Source organism: Trematomus bernacchii, unplaced genomic scaffold (genome assembly GCF_902827165.1).
Source record: "Trematomus bernacchii unplaced genomic scaffold, fTreBer1.1, whole genome shotgun sequence".
Taxonomy (NCBI): Eukaryota; Metazoa; Chordata; class Actinopteri; order Perciformes; family Nototheniidae; genus Trematomus; species Trematomus bernacchii.
The window spans coordinates 1,613,811-1,631,889 of NW_022987851.1; the positions used below are offsets into that span (position 1 = coordinate 1,613,811).

At 39.6% G+C, this 18,079-nt stretch overlaps 1 protein-coding gene across 2 annotated transcripts in view; it reads left to right on the forward strand.

Annotated features, from left to right (window-relative positions):
• The window catches only part of bcas3 (BCAS3 microtubule associated cell migration factor), a 325,389-nt gene that overhangs the window by 69,129 nt on the left and 238,181 nt on the right, over positions 1-18,079 (forward strand). For both annotated transcript variants that reach the window (XM_034113221.1, XM_034113222.1), the window contains exon 16: positions 17,432-17,582. In XM_034113221.1, the coding sequence (XP_033969112.1) occupies positions 17,432-17,582 (151 nt within the window). The remainder of the gene's footprint in view (positions 1-17,431; positions 17,583-18,079) is intronic.

Below are 18,079 nucleotides of genomic sequence, written 5' to 3' on the forward strand. Positions count from 1 at the left end.
GCCTTCTTTCTCCGTCCTGTCTTCCTTGTCTGGACCCAGACTCCTTTGTAACCTCTAGACTCAAATATAGACACACACTCATACACATACACACATACACACACACACACATACACATACACACAGACACACAGACACACAGACACACACATTCCTTCACTCTGTGAAAAATAGGCCATCAAACATTAAAAGGATGTCTTACTTTGGAGAGTCACCGCTCTGCTGCGATGAGAGACAGAAACATCAAAGTGGGGTATGAGGTGAAAGTGAGGGAGCAAAGTAATGAGGTACGATTGAGAAAAGTGAAGGAGAGATGGTACAGGGGGAACGAAGGAGGAAGAGCGACAGACAGAGGGGGAGAAAGATAGGGTTTGTAGTAGAAGCAGCACTGAAAGCCGGGGTCTCGGGGAGCATGCTCGTAAATCACACTTGTGTTTCAAAGAAAAGCATTAGGGCCACCTGTCAACAATTAGTCCTCCAAGTGATACCTTACTGAGTGTGTGCACAAGCGTGTGTGTGTGTGTACATTTGAAGAAGATAAACTATGTACACAACTAATCTTTATTTAAATAGAAAAAATGAAAGAATACTAATATTTGCTTGACTCAGAACATTTAAACATAACTTTTATATCTAAGTGTATTAGACAGTCCACAGGAAGTTTTAACACCCCTTTTGTCAAGGTTGTAATCTGTACCATATAGACAGTAGCTAACCGAATAAAAAAGACTACTTTCAACAATTCCAAACTAGCCCCTACACCCGCCTCCTTTGTCATTTAATTTGTGCACGTTTGCTCGGCGGGTCCGCAAATTCCGTGCCGTTCCAAGCCAGCAGGGAATACAAATAACACCAAATCTACATCGATTCTGACCATCTGCCTTACCTGACCAGGTGCAACGCTGTTAGTACCCGTCATGACTGATGACACTGTAGACATGTAGTTGCCTGCTCTTCCTTAGATTTCCTTTCTTTTTCTCAAATGAGACCAGATATTCCATTATCTATCCACAAGTTGGCAGGTAGGCCTAGATTAGCTCTCCAGAAAATCAATGACCTGAGAAGAGGAGAGACTCTTTGGGTTGATTCCAATCGAACCCTAACACCCTTTCCCTACCATCTACACTTCGCTATGAGGGTCCGCCACATTTAGTTTCAAACCAACTAGTGGGGATTGGGAGGTATTAAACCCTCCAACAGCGAGTCTGCATGGGTCCAGAACTAACAAATAGTTCCTTGCAAAAATGTACTAGTAAAGTATAACATTTTATTTTGTTATACAGATTGTAACAACTTGAATTGTTGTATTGTATTTTAATGTACACCCATGTCTAGTCTAAAAAATGGTAGACATGTGCATTTCATTTTAAAGTTGTATATATATACAGGTACGGTTGCTAAAGCAGCTAATAATCCTCAGATTTAAAGCAAGAAAAGGTTTGCAAAAAAAGCCACTAAAGATTTTTGGTTATGACAGTTTATGCCGGAGAGAGAGTTTGTCTCGAAGCTTGCTGCTGTATTTACATCCTACACCTTAAAGAAGGACCCTCATTCAGCTCAGAGTGTGACCACAGATGGAGTTCCCTATGTCACAGAGTGGTAGGGTGTAGGGGTCGGTTTGGAATGGAATGAGTGAGATACAATTTAGTGGACTTCATGAAGTATCACTTTTTAAATTGTATATGTGACATTTACCTTCCATTATTTCGTAACTTAGAATTGTCTGCGTGTGGAGACTGTGACTTATTTTGGGGGGGGTTTCGCAGAGAATTGAGTCAATGTTTAATTACACTTTTCACCCAAGCTGTTGCACCAATACAAGTTGATCCTCACTCTCAGAAGCACATGGTGCAAACCAAGATCACAAATCACAGATCACAAATCACAGGTCATTATCAGTTCACCAGTCACATATGTCTGGTGCAAGGTCGTGTAGGTCTCTGTGTGTCTGTCATTTTAAACAAATTGGCTCCGAAACATCCTGCCTTATGTACATTTAGAAACCAGCCCCCTCTCAATCACTACCGCTGCCACCAGCGTTGATAAAACCTCCATAATTTGCGGAAATTTCACCGGATGAAAACACATTAGGTCACACACGCTTTTCTGTCTGTTTTTGTGGCCCGGGTGTGAGTTTTGGGCATTGAATGCACTTTTCAAAAGCTGGCAGAGAGCAACAGGGTGAGGCACGCCGGGGCCAGGCCACCTAGCCACAACAGCTGCTCTGTGATTGTCGCCAGTGAGGACAGCGTTGATTTTTGGAAAGGAACTGAAGAAAAGTACACATCCTCCCCAAAGCTGCCAGCCCAGGCCACCGGCGAGCCTAAAAATAGAGGCTGCAATTGCCGTCTTCTTGTCACTGTTAAAATCTAGGATGGCTATTTACGTCCCTGTGTACAGTTCAATTTCCACCCCCATCCCTTCTTTTTCAAAGGTTATTTTTATCTTTTGTGATCAGTGTTTTGTGATTCAAAGTGATGACTTGTATTGTGACAGTTCCACGTTGTAAAGCGCGGCTGGTCTGTGGCCCGGCACACACAAGTCTTGATTAGTAAGTGCAGTTCCTCTACAAAGGGCAGAGGTTATTGAGGCCGAGCCCGGCATATGGTAGCCACTGTACAGTTGTATTATTAAAATGTTTTCGGATCCAGCCACAGAGTTCTGCTGTATACAGAGGTGGAAGAAGTACTCAGATCCTTTACTTAATCAAAAGGAGAAATATTACAAGTCAAATCCCTGAATTCAAAATGCTACTTAAAGAAACCCTGTTATGCTTTTTGGGGTTTTCCCTTCCCTGAAGTGAGTTATAGTTTAAAGTTATAGCTTTGTTTGCATGTAAATGGTTTGCAAAGCCAAAATTCCCAACGTTTCCTCCAGAGGGATTTGGTCTCCCACACACTCCCCCCTGCTTGAAACACCTCTATTGGAATCTTTTTTTTTCTTCGGGAACATAGTGACATCACTATGAGACACTCACGCTAATATTGGATAGCGCTCCAAAACCTTCTATGTGATAGGCTAAGAGGCGGGACATCTATAAGTAGGGATGTCCCGATCACCTTTTTTTGCTCCCGATCCGATTCCGATCATTTGATTTTGACAATCTGCCGATACCGATTTTTCCCGATCCGATCTTTATGCAATGCATTAAGAGGAAAAAAAGGAGAAAAGCATTCAAGTTGTCCCTTAAACCCCACGTTCTCCACCACAGATAACGGCTGGTCATCCAACGCGATGAATTCAGCTATCTTGGCTATTATTTCTTTGGCCTTTTCACTGTTCTGGGGCAGTTTCTCTTTCCTTTTAAAAGTCTCTGAAAGTGTCGGTTGTTTCAGTGCCGTTACCTGAGTGGCCGCTGTGTACTCGTTGTGTTGTTGTTGGTGTTTGTTTCTCAGGTGGTGTATTAGATTAGTCGTGTTGAACGTAGCTCTGTTCTTTCCACCACGCGGAACCTCCGCCTTGCAAACATTGCATCTGGCTGTTACACTGCCTTCGCTTTCAATTTTATAGTACTTCCAAACTCCTGACATTTTCTCTGTCCCGACTCCCGAGTCACCAGCTGAACGTAGCCTCTCGTTAGCTTACTGCTACTATTAGACACTGCGCCCACTCTGTTGCCAGATTTGAGAGAAATAAGCAACCAGGTCTATGAAAACAAGCCCAAAAGAAGCAACACATACATGACGTTGTGTAATTTTAAACCAAAACTTAGGCCTCAGGATGACTTTAAGACGTGAACATGGTCATTTTTGTTTTGTAACATTAAATAAAATAATACAAATATTTTATAAAAAAAAAAAAAAAAAAATCCCGATCCCCGATTTTTTTCTCCCGATTCCGATCTTTTGAAAATCACGTGATCGGCTCCGATCCCCGATCACGTGATCGGATCGGGACATCTCTATCTATAAGCAGACTGGGCCCTGGTTTCAGACAGAGGGTGAAATGAGGTGCTGCAGAACAGGCCGTATCAGAATAATGAAGACCTTTTTTTAACTTAAAAGGCATTTAAACATGTCAGAGAAGAAACACAAAATACCAATATGAACCTGAACATTTGCATAATATGTCATCTTTAATAAAACACTGGTATTATCAGCAAAATGGACTGTAGCTAAATTATGCAGATTAGCTTTTCACAGCATTATATTTTCATAGAATATTGTATTATGTTGTTTTTATCACAAAAAGTGATAGTGCAGTAGTACTGCATCATATCAGCATTTTCTATATAACTATGAGTGTCAAATAAATAAAGCGGAGGGAAAAAAAGTTAAATATTTATTTCGGAAATCTAATAGAGAAGTACAATATCACTTTAAATAATTATGTTCTAGTGGAGTAGAAAAGTATGGCAAAATAGTGCTTTAATACAGTACTTGAGTACATTTCACCACTTACTGTGAAAAGCACTGTGCTCTACTGTGCAATGGCTGGAAGACTCACATTGTCTCTCTTTTTTCCCTTAAAGCAGTACCAAACATACTTTATATTATTTAAAAAAAGATACTTAACATTTATTAGGATTTTAGACTTATTGCTGACCCAATCGTTAGGCTGTATTAATCAAGCAATGCTTTAAAAATGTTTGAATCAGAGTCTCTGAGGTTAGGATTTTTTTAAATATGTAATTAATCTGTTCTTAATTCAAAATTCAAACAAACCCCTTTCACTGTGGAGGAGGATCGTGAAAAGTAAAATCTCCAAACACTGCATATTAATCTATTATCATATGAGCCATTGGGTGAGTTTGAGAGATGCTTTTTATCAGTATAATGCATTATTTTTCAATTTAAGAACTTATTTTTGGGCTAGCTGTATATATTGATAGAACTGGCAGCCCATCTACTTGTCTTGGTCCCCATGAGGAGGACCCGGGTTTGATATCCACCATCGGACCATTTGCCGCTTGTTATCCCCTCTGTCTCCCTCTTTCAACACTGTCGCTTCAATAAAGGTTATGGTCCCAAAATAAATATTCTCAGCTATAATCCTTTCATGGTTCTTTGTCTAATAATGTCTGTTCATAATTCTTTATGAAAGACCTCTCTCTATTGTAAAGTAGATTGAGATGAGGCTTTCATCTGCCACTTAGAGGTCTACATCCAGGATGAAATACATGTTTTTTTAACGTGTTTACGCACAACTCCGGTCCAACACATCAGTGCGAGGCTATTAGTCAGAGCAACAGATTTGTTTCCTCACCCCGCAGAAGCCCTGGTGGTCCGATCACTGAGCCATCTGGGCTTTGGCGCTGGTTCAGAGAGAACAGGGGCGGCAAAAAACAAGGTGTGACGGGAAACAGTTAATTCACTTGTTGATAAAGGGACACTTCCTTTCTGCTATTAGAGGCTGACGGCTTGCTTATTTGGGTTTGGACTTTGGTGTTATCTCGCCTCCCTCCTCCCCCCCGTCAGTCATCGGCCCTTGGTGAAAAACACCAACTCTTCACCGAGGTCGATGCCAAGGAAACATGACCTAATAACTGCCGGTGTGTGACACTTTAGTACATGACCCTGGTGCGACCCTGTTTTTACAGTATACTCTAGTAAGTTGAAGACAGTACAGTTGAGTATGTTGAAATCTCGGTCTCACACAGATAGGAGATGGGTTTAACAGAGCAAGTTAGCATGCTCATTTCAAAAACGTGTAGCAGTATGAAACAGTGAGATAGATGACTTGTCCAGATTTCATCATGTCATCATGATGAGCTGTCTTGGATCAGCGTCCAGACTGAGCTAACCGGCGTTCGTAAAGTCACCACAGGCCCACATGTTCATCATATTTATTGTATTTAATTTTCCGCACTTTCTTTTAAACACCCTATTCTGCCTTCTACATCCCCATTGTATTGTTATAGCATCCCCAGCCTTGCCTAGATAGCCACAACATGGTGAGCACTTACCATGCCTGCAGTGGTGTTCTGTATCAAAGTACATTTTCTGTGCTTAAGTACGGATTTGGGGTACTTGTACTTTCCTTAAGTATTTTCATTTTGTGCTACTTCATACTTACTATACTTTTTGGAAGCCAATATTGTACTTTTTACTCCCCTACATATATTTACGAAAATTCGTTTCTAGTTACTTTACATATTCATATTATAATCTAATACAAAATATACACAAACTCATACATAAACTATGATATATTATTATAGGTTAAGATATCGAGCAGCAGTATATACATTTATTTAATTAGCTCCATCTTTACCAGCAGCGATGAACACCTTAATGCATTAATAACAATAATCCAGTACATTAAAATAGATTATTCTAAATTAGGACATTATGCACAATAAGTACTTTTTTGATACTTTAAGTATATTTGTATGCCAATAATTTAGTATTTTTACACTGTAGTATTTCTACTTTTACCTAAGTCAAGTATCCTTAACCTGTGCATGCCTATAACTGACGCAACCCCTAACCAAAAATAGGAGTAGGCACAAAAGCAAAATATCTAATTTAGGGATTGAGTAATAAAGTTGTAATCTATACATTTAAATGAGTGAAAATACAGAAGACATTATCATTAATCCAATATGATTCTAGCAAAGATAAATCTGCTTGTTTAACAGACTTTTTTTTTAAATAACACAACATGTAAATCCTCATGCAATCAACTGCCGAGCTAGTTTACCAATCACCGCGTGTAACCATGACAGCAACATTGTGTTGAGTATCATTACTAAGTTCTTAGGGTGACCATGACACAGGGGGTAAATAGGCATCAACCAATCAGAGGGTCATTGGTTCGATTCCCACCCCCAGCAGTCAAATTTCAAATTGTCCTGGGCAAGATACTTAACCCCCAAATTGCTTCCATAGTCATAAGTATGTCGCTTTAGATCAATTTATCAGATACATAACATGTAATGTTTTGTACGCGCCATAACAAAAGTATGTTATAATCTAATGGAATTTATTAGTAAAAATAAGGATGTAGGAATACTCGTTAATGGTTCACTTTGGTATAATTACCCCAAATGGTAGACATTAAAGCTTGGTGGTATCCCTGTGTTTTAGTACCGGAGTTGTCCTCCGAGTGGCGCTGTGAGGTCAGGATTCAGCGGTTTGCAGAGGGAGGAGCAGAGCAGAACAGACAGGAAAAGACTTGAAAAGCTTGAGTTGTGCTGCAAGGGTTTTGCTTTGATACAAATCTAACAGCAGTAGAGGAGCGGAGACATTTCTCTGGCTTTTTTAATGAATGGTCCCTTCCTTCAACCAAAACAACTTGCAGCCGTTCTTTAAAACGTTTTTTTTCTCTTTTAAAGAGGCAGTCGAAACATAGTACTGTTGCATATAAAATAAACCTTACCTGAATTTGTCATTTTTGCATTTACTTGCCTCTCTTGGTTGTTTTCTTAAGAAGGCCATAGATAGGAATGATTTTAATTAGATCTTTATAATTTCTTAAACCTATGAAAAAATAGTTCTTTTTTCTGAGTAGAGTTTATTACCCTTGTATTATAAATATTTTTGATGCATAAAATCCAGAATCACATTTGGACCACACTTTATATATCTTAATAATCTACCCTACAAATGGTTGCAGAGGAAACACACAATTAGGAATAGCTTTTCTAAAAGGAGCAGATGTTCTTTTAAAAGCATTTTTCCCCTCAACCTGCCATATCGTCAAGAGGATTAGGGCTTTGTACATTACTCAGTACATTTGATTCAACCGTGTTTGTTACAGTGTGTGTGCCATCAAAGGTAAGAGACTTGTGTTTGTTGCAGGCTCCACCGGCAGGCTTCTTCTCCCCTGCGGTCGGCCAGAGCCCCGCTCGGCTTGAGTCAATAAACGGAGAGCTCAGCGCAAAACCACACTGCAATCGAACAAGCTGTTTACTCTGAAAATTAGCCTTCCCCTGTACTTTTAGGGCTTTTAAAGCCACCACAAATACACAGTGCGAGGAATATGTATCTTGGCCCGCTTTCGGGGCCCCGCCAAAGACCATCCTTTTTGTACAAACCCTAATAACTCAATCTCCACAACCACTAAGCTCTCTTATCACTGGGTGCCCGCCACTGCACTCATCATTATTTAATTTGCAAAATTGCGATAAAAGAAATAATAAAGCAGGCTTGCAATTACACACAGAAGGCACTTGTGGCTTCCAGCTTATTGCCATGTGAATAGTTCACGCTCTGAGAAAGACAAAGCCTTTCAATGTCGCAGGATCAATAGATTTGACATCCCACCTTTGTTCCGCTGCAGTGTGAGGATAATGGGTTTGTTTTCTCTCTTATTTGAGTTTATCTGTGTTTCTGAAGCTTAAAGCCAATACAAGTGTTGGTTTTACACCAATGCATAACAGGTTGTTAATAACACCATCCTTTGTAAGTGTACAATATATCATTCACTTGGGTCAAAAAAAACAACATATTGTTGATAGAAATTCAAGATTTCCTCAACTATAACGGAAATCATTTTTGTTAATTAATGGATTGATTACAAATTCAAATGCTTTATTTGTCATATCCACAATAGGTTCAGCATAGTTTTGGCAATACAAATGTTAAGTTCCTCCAGCAATGCAATATAGAAAGAGGAAATTAAAATGAAAATTGCAAGGGAATGGTTAATGATATATGTTATATTATAAAAGTAAATATAGTAATCCATATACACAACTCACTAGTAATATTCCAGCTTGATAGGCAAAGTAAACCTATTATATTCACATTACACGCCATTCATTTAGACTGCCAAAACCCTCAATTGATATCATATCTTGTTTTTTACCCGCTATTCAAACAGAGCTACTGTCACAGCTGCAGTGCCAATCACTATTCATTACAACAACAGTGAGCTCTGCATCGGCTGCAGTATAATCACCTATAACATAGAATGTTTATGTAGGAAATGTTGAATTATTTTGCCCATATGTGTTTGTTATCATATACTGTTTAATACCAAAGGTCATTTTGATTGAGTTCAAACAAATAGAAATACCAAAATTGTCTGATTTGAAGAAAATATTTTATACAAGCAATATGCAATAAATTCCTTGTGCTGAAGATGTAAATTATGATTTTCTTTTTGTTTAACCTTGTCTGGTTGATGATTGTCACTGGACTCCTTTATCTCCTTTTTAAGTCCTGCCAAATCCAATCAAAATAAACGTAAGCAACATTCTAGAAAGTTCTGATACCTAAACGGCAAAATTAAGTTTAGCATCTAACCAGAGATTCATAAAAGTGCAGTTTATACAACACAATGTAGAATACTGGCGCAATGAATATACCATATTTATGCAGTATGGACAGCAAGCAGTGTGTATTGATTAAGTTAATGCTGTTTGTAGAATATTGAAATACTTTAAAAAATAGTATTCAAACATATATGTAAACTAAACAGCTTGAAACAAGTTATTTTCACTTTTTATAAAATCAAGAAGATGTTTCAATCGATAACATATATATTGGGAGTTTCAACATTATCACTTACATTAGGAGAAAAAACGAAAAACACATTTCATTTAGCCTTTTCTCACAATTACTGTAAGTTAAACGAGTTAGAAGGGAGAACAAATAGTATCGTTTTTGATAGTATTAACTCATTAAAAAACGCATTCATCTCTTAATGATCAGAGATGATCTTCTTTTATCACAAATCTAAATATCTTTAAAATATGAAAGTGTCCCATGTCTCACCTTGTAGTTTTTGTTTTGTTTTTTAGTTTTTGTTACATTGCCATTTTGAAAAAAAGAGCAAAACAGGAACCATGTAATGAACTCTTTCGTTCTCAAACTGTCTCTGCCTCTCCTATTTACTCTCCTCTGGTTTGTAAGTATGTATGATGTGTGTGTGTGTGTGTGTGTGTGTGTGGTTGTGTGTCTGTGTATTTGCACCCCCTCTTGCCAAAATGCACACATACACCTCCTGCTTTCCCAACAACCCTCTTTACTGTGAGCTGCTAGCTCCTTGACACAAATCAGATGATACACACACACACACACACACACACACACACACACACACACACACACACACACACACACACACACACACACACACACACACACACACACACACACACACACACACACACACACACACACACACACACACACACACACACACACACACACACACACACATACATACATAATGTTGGGTTGTGGATGTCATCTGATCCAGTGGAGATGTCTGACCCCCCTCCAGCTCCTCTTGCTGGTTACTCAGTCATGTCTGATGAAGCCGGATAAATACAGACATGCTGTAAACTTAGATATCTGATTTCAGGGTGCTGTTTGTGTGTGTTTTGAAGTTAGCGCGTGTTCCATTCACTGAATTGTTTTCTTATGATTATGATGGGCTGTGAATCAGGAAGTGTGAATCAGTGTTTTTGGATGTAGTGTATATGAGTTTTCCCTCACTGCTAGTGTATCTTCCTCCTTATTACAACACAAACTGCTCTCATAGCCCCTTCTTCCCTTTTTCACATTTCAGATATTATGAAGGAATACCAAAAAAGATCACGTCTTGACATTTTTTTCATTTTGTCCGCTGAGTGTTTGGTTTTTTATTAGCTCCCTGACATGAGAAATGTCAATGAAATATAAAACAAAAACGTTAGCTTGCCGTTTGGGAGCGGAGGACTGGGCAGGAAGCCATTTTCACACAGGCCAGCCTGACCCTAGCTTCGACTGCAAATAGTAAACAAGCAATGTCGTCGTCCGTGCAGAGAGAAAAGACAGGCGGGAAAGTGAAAACTGAGAAGATAGATCCCTCTGCCGCGAGGTTACCTGAGAGACAAGGGAAAAGAAGATGACATGATGGCTTTTCCACCCGTGTTCCGATTCCTTTGCAAAACAGTAAATCCTGTGAAGTTTATTTTCTTTGCAGCATCTGTGTTTTATAAGGGCTCTTTTAATTTGTTTTTACTCTGTCCAGTGGGGATCCCAGCTCCTTCTTCTTCTTTTTTTCCTTCCCCCTTTATGTTCGACCTTTTTTTAGCCCTCCCTGCATTCATCTCTGTCTCCCTCTTTCCTCCCCCTGTGGAAGTTAGTGTTTTAATAATAATACTTTGGGGAACTGGGATAGTAGAACCGCTTTCTTCTTCGGCACACAAAGAGTCCAACCCCTCTTTTTTCAATCCCCTGCTTTAATCCCTCCCTCCTTTAGGACTATCAAGGTATGAATGGTGGAATGTGGGTATAGACCAGGGGTGTCAAAACTAGGGCCCGGGGGCCAACTGAGGCCCATTGTCTATTTTGAATTGGCCCTCAGCAATTTCAAAAAGTATAATGGACAATGGCCCACTCCTGAAACTTGTGCTATTCCTTTATTGTACTTCTTAAATATATATGTAAACATATATTACACAGTAGTATTCATGTGTTAAAAAGCCCACTCTTCAAATGGATTCAGTCAATTCAAGTTTAAAAATGTTTTCTTACAAATCCTAGTTGATAAAAAAAAGCCAAATAACTGATTTGCATAACCAGCTTGAAATATACCCTTCCTATTTCCCCTTTGTTATAAGCGATCTCAGGCTTCTGTTTTAAGGAATGAGCAGCAAACCGTTTTTGTAACAAGAATAAATGAAACCCTATAGAAGCTGTTATGGCTGTTATTTTTCTTAAAGCATATTCAAGTGTCAAGCATAATTGACCTACATTTGATTGATTTTGCTAACTTATAACTGAACTTATGAGGCAATATACCTCACCTGTAGTGAGTGTCCCAGCCCTTCGTATGATTCTCGGTATGTGGCCCTCAGTGAACAAAGACTGACACATTTTTGCTGATATAGGCCAATTTGAATTGAACTGCACTTAGAAGGGGTGGTAACAACTTAAAATGTTGGTGCATATATAGTACTTGTGTTTTATTACCAATGTAAAAACAATATATTTTATCCTATTAAAACAATATGTTAAATGGTAAGTGGACTGCATTTATATAGCACTTCTTGGCGACCTCTCAAAGTGCTTTTACATATACAGTACAAGCCGGCATTCACACACATTCATACAGAGGCAGCGTCTGCCATACAAGGTCATCTGCTCTGGAGCCTAACATTCACACACCATTGGCCACTCCATTGGGAGCCATTGTGTTTAGGGTTAGTAAGTAGTATCTTGCCCTGATTCAAATCAAGGAATTGTTGGAAATACCTGATCAAAGAATAATCACTTTTCTGACTTCTTTTATCTTTTTAAATGAAAATGTATTTTGGAATTCAAACATAAGTGTCCATTGCGATTTTTCCAATGAACACTGATTGGGAGCACGCTTGTGAACTGTCAACGGGGGGGTGGGGGGGGGTGGACGCCTCGTGAACTGTAGCGCCGTGTTATGCATGCCCACTGCACCTCGCGGGAGCGCGCACAGCGTAAAGCAAATACTCCCAGACATTTCAATGATTTGTTCGGCAAAGTTAGGTTTGGAAACGGTATCATTTCCTTTTGGGCGGGCATGCATAACACGGCATAACACCGGAGCCCCGCTGCGGGGAAACTTTGGCGCTGTTCTGAGTTTGTTCTAATCTGTCAAAATGACGGACAACTTGCAGATTTTTCCATCATTGTTAAAAAAAATCCGTCATAGACGAAAAATATTCGGTTAACGCAAACTCTGCCACAGACATATATTGGTCAGTATATCCTAAGTATTGAGGAAAGAGAGCCAACCCTTATTTTAGGTAGGCAGTATTAGAGGTTGCACCAAACAGCCCATATTTTAATATAACATAATTGCTATACATGAAATAATTGCTATACTTGTAATGACGGTCTGGCTAAGATTCATGATCTAAAAGCTGTAGCAGAGATATTATTCTCTGACAAGAGTCCAATTCTGTTGAACAAATTAACCAACTGGTGTAAAGTTGTTATTACACACTACAACTGTTGCCTTTTGCATGCAAAGAGCGGTTTCATCTTGTTGGCCAGGAAGTAAGCGAAATATATCAACTGTCCAAAAGCATAAAGTCTAGTGAAAACCATAAAAAGTATTCCCTTGCTGAGACTTCATAGTTTGTTTGTTCTCTTCCTTACTCTGCCTCTTAACCCAAATCCTCTTCTGACCTGCTAGAGTTTTCTTTTCCCTTGACTGAAATATTCTCTTCTGGCAGAACAATTCAAATAAGACAAAGTGTCCGTGGATACACACAGTCTTCAGAGCTTGTCCTTTTGCACGTTGGCTCCTCGTCGGCAGCTTGTATTGGATGCAAATTGGGTATTAAAAGAGGGGAGAGAAACATGAGATAGCGTGTGACGGACTGGCTGAGAAGAGGGAAAGAGTGCGAAGGTTAGAGTGAGAGGCTTAATGCGAGGAGAGAATGCAAATGCTGTTGAGACAGGGATGGATGGATGGAGGGGAGCTGGATGGATGGTTGGATTAAAAGGAGAAAAGGAGACGAGGGTCAGGTGACAGTGTGACTTTTTGGCAGGGTCAGAGTTTTTCTCCGGACGACACGACGGAGCTGGATTTGCATTGATGGATCTTTTTTCCATGGGAATGTCATGTATCAGTGCTTGGGCACATCACGCCCCGGTCATTAATCAAATCATGGCCTCCGTCGAGGGCTATCTGTCTGTCTGACGGACTCTTTTCATCTGTCTACCTCTCTCTCTTTGTAGTATCCTTGGTCAGCCCTTTTCCTTTCTGACTTACTTTTTACTTTTTTTATTTATTGAAACTAATGCCTTTGCACTGGCTTAGAACAAATCTGTACAGTTACATTTCAACAGGCATTTGAAAAAGAGGATTTCTGTACCATAAACACTTGTTGTAGAACTAGGAAAAGTAGTTTCTGCAGTAATGTAGTATCATTGATGGGCACAGGTAGTAATTATGGTACAGGCCAAATATAGACTGGTGATACACTTGGCAGAAATGTCTTACATTTCAGAATGATTTTAAATCACAACTTAATTAAAAAATCCTTAAACTATTTCTAAGTGTAAAAGTATGTAAGGCAAGGCACATTCATTCATATAGCACAAACTAAAACAATCTAAACAAGAAAGGTCAACATACAAGAATGAAACAGCATTTTCGAATAATTTCTTTTTTTGATTTAATAAAAAGCAATAATGTAAACACACATTTACAAAAAGCATATGTAGTCTTTATTCTGATATTTGTTTTAATCTTTCTAAAATGATGGACATGATTTCCACTCCCAATCTTTGACATTAGTAGAGGTAAACACTCCCTTTATCATTTGTTAGCATACCTTTACTCATTTTGTCTACAAGCCACCACATCCACAGACACACACACTTCACTGCTGCCTGTCGCTCAGACATCCAAGCTGTCTTCCCATGTATCATCGTCTGGCCGTCCGTGATCTCCAACACGTTCCACATTAAGTCGTCTTCCCCGTCTTCACTGGGGGGGTTATGACAGTTGAGGAGCACTTGGCCTTGAGTGACAGCACGCCATGATCATCAACTCCCGCATCTGTTCTAGGACCCACAGTGAGGCTTATTTTTTAAGGGTGGGGGATTACCGTGTATAAAGCATTGAAGCTCCTTTTTTGAATGACGATGTTTGATTCGTCAACACCCCCACCCCCAAATCTCAACCCTCCACCCCCTTCTTTGCTGAAGCACCATTATGGCTATTCAGGCTGCTTCCTGTACTGATTTCCCCCCCCTCCCCTCCCCTCAACACAAAAGGTGGCTGCCCAAGCTCTCGGGGTGTAGCTTTTTGAAATCTGGAGGACTTTCAGGATCGGCCCCCGGTACAGACCTCTGTTGGTCTTACCAATAGAGGAGCAGAAGGAAATGAAGGACAAGTTTGTGTAATGGTCTCCTCTCCAACTCTGAAGGTCATGCGGCATTGTGGGCCAGCGGAGGTCTGAAGGACGGCCCTTTAGAGGCCCACAACGCGGAGGTTTGGCAGGACTAATGAATCTCAGAGCTACACGTTAATGATCTAAAAGACTGGTCCAAAACACTCAGCAGTCCCTTTCCGCTCGCATTCAGCCTCCTCTTGATCGCTCCTTTCCAAATAATGACAAGGCACTCTCCTCCTCTACCTTTATTGTAACCTTTGATGTCCGCCTTGTTTTCTTTGTCTTCGCGTCCCCCCCCCCCCTTCCTCCTTTTCATTCCTTTATATTGCGTGGCTGTCACTCATCTATTAAGGCAACAAATGGAACAAGGAAAACATTCAGAGAGCGTATTGTGGTTTGCTCTTTATTTCTTTTGAAAGCTCTTGAATTTGGATTTATTTTTGTACCCGGGCCGCACATTGGATCAGCAGGGTCTCTTGTATTTGTCGTGGCTTTGTCACAGGATTACAGGGGCATATTTGTTTTATTATCCACATTTATTTTCCCCCTATAGTGTAATGTTCCTTTCTTACTGTTTCTATGTGACTGTTTCTTTTCCCATTGTACCAACGTGACAATACAAACCCATAGTGTTGTACTTGGCCCTGGTGGTATGTTGCCATGCAGTTTGTTTTTTCTCAAGGTTTAGAAATAAGCTTTAGAGATTTGTGCCTGTGTCCCTTTACAATGGAGGTAAATGGAACTGAGCTTATAGAAATGATGTATATAAATAACAGCAACATGAGAAACTGAGTCCGATCAAAACATTTTTAAAGGGATTGTTTTCAGAAAGAAGTTCCATTCAAAAATATGAACCATATTTCAACTTAATAATTTGCATTTTCCAGACAAAATGTATCATAAAGCGGAATTCATTTGTCATAAAACCTGGCTACAATTCAGATGTGACCAGGATTTTGCCCACAGTAATATATTTCTTAATTCGACTGCTTTAGAACTCTTTTAATGGATTTATAAAATAATATTGGTTATTGTACAATAGAAAAATGTCTTGCCACATGTTATCTTACGCAATGAGATATATGCTTTGGCTTTTTTGTTTGAAATAAAAAACAAATCATGTGTTTATTTTACATGCACAAAATTGCATGACATACTTTTCGTACCAGAGATGATCTCAGCCTGCCTTACTAACAAATGTGAAAAGAGTGTTACCCAGTAAGATGGAGGCTAACAGTATGTGTTTGGTTACATAGTGAGTGTCACAAGCTAGCAGCCTCTCTCTCCTGGTATACCTGGTTACATTCATTAGACCTTCGACATGGTCTGATTATGTTTAGCTTGAGCTGCATTTGATTTGAGATGTGTTTCTTTGTATCCTACGTGCGTGTGTGCGTGTGCGTGTGTGTGTGTGTGTGTGTGCGGTGTGTGTGTGTGTGCGGTGTGTGCGGTGTGTGTGTGTGTGTGTGTGTGTGTGTGTTGATTGGCCTTGATTAACAGACTGCCAGGCACTAAAAGCCGAGCTACAGCCTTTGTAATGTAGCATCTTGAGCTGGTTATTTCCAATCATTCCACAGGAGGCCTTGAACCTGGGGTTGTGTGTGTGTGTGTGTGTGTGTGTGTGTGTGTGTGTGTGTGTGTGTGTGTGTGTGTGTGTGTGTGTGTGTGTGTGTGTGTGTGTGTGTGTGTGTGTGTGTGTGTGTGTGTGTGTGTGTGTGTGTGTGTGTGTGTGTGTGTGTGTGTGTGTGTGTGTGTGTGTGTGTGTGTGTGTGTGTGTGTGTGTGTGTGTGTGTGTGTGTGTGTGTGTGTGTGTGTGTGTGTTAGAGAGAAAGAGAGTTTAAGCAAAAAGCTTTAATATAAGAGTGCTCAGTATATTCAAACAAGATTTTTTTATGTAACAGTAGGTGTTTCAGTTTTGTAAACAACGTGATTGCGAGTATTTTGACTGCAATTGCAATATCATTCGATATATTCAAGGTAACTATATATATATATATTTATTTTTTTGAGATAGAGGGGATGATATCCGTGGGTTCATCTTGGCAACAGACACCGCATTGGGGCCACTAACTCTAACCACTGAGCTGTCACCTGGCCCGAATTATCATTTTGAAAACATACTAACACTACAGTATCTTTGAAAAACATATTTTAAATTACATTTGTGTAATCTTTTTTTTAAAGGGTTGTACCAAAAAATAAGCTATTATTAAGTATTTTTAAAAAGTTTTACAAAGTATCGTTTGTAGACCGAGACTTTTCTGCTTCATTCAGAATTATATTTTCACACATTTTGCCTTAACCAAGAAATGTGGATATTGCGATTTTGATAAAATGTTGAAAATGTGTGCAGCCCTATAAACAAGGTCACCTGGTTATCTGCAATTCAAAGTGAGCGATGGATAAAAGTGAATGAGGGAATTTTTAATACAACTCAAACTTAGAACTTAGGATTCATCTGTAACGATAAACAAGGAACCACTTTTCACCAAAACATATTATCACGTGTGAAAGGTTTGACCAGATACCACACAGTATGATTCTCAGTACAACTACTTGGAAGGCTCTCGATTGAAATATTTCCCTTCAAATCTATTAAAAAGCTTTCCCGACCTGGAGAAAATCCAATGTTTTTCACACTTTTAATACTGTATATCTGTGTGTTTCCAGCCAAGCTGAGCAGCCAGGATTCATACAACAACTTCACCAACAACAACATGGGGAACCCGCGGCTGGCCCCGCTGCCGAGCCTCACCGTGGTGCTGCCTCTGGCTCAGATCAAACAGCCCATGACCCTGGGCACCATCACCAAGCGCTCCGGGTAGGAAGCACACTCATGCACATCTTAACCCTTCACTTTAACCCCATATTGTGCATTTATAAGCCATCCAAACACACTTAAAGGATTGTAACCCACTGTAATATAGCTGTAAGCAAGGATTCATCGTATCAGTGTTGGTTTCATAGCAATCATCGGATCGCTACACATTATCCCTTACTTGTCAATCATTCGTAATCTCTTTATACGCTAGTTACATGAGTTATGACATGACTGGTTGCTTCCAGATCATTGGTGGATCATAGTCTGTATAACTAAAGAGCCACAGACATTATTCATCCGTCAAGAATAAATAAGACAAATGTTTGAGTTCAAGACAATCAAATAATATACAAACATCTTGCCTCGGAATGCAGGAAATTATTTACACTATTTTTATTTGGATGTGTTGTAGTTTTATTTTGTTGTTGTTGGGTTGTTGATTGCATGTAACAGCAGGAGTTGTTGAAGAAACGTCAATACATCTACATACAACATCA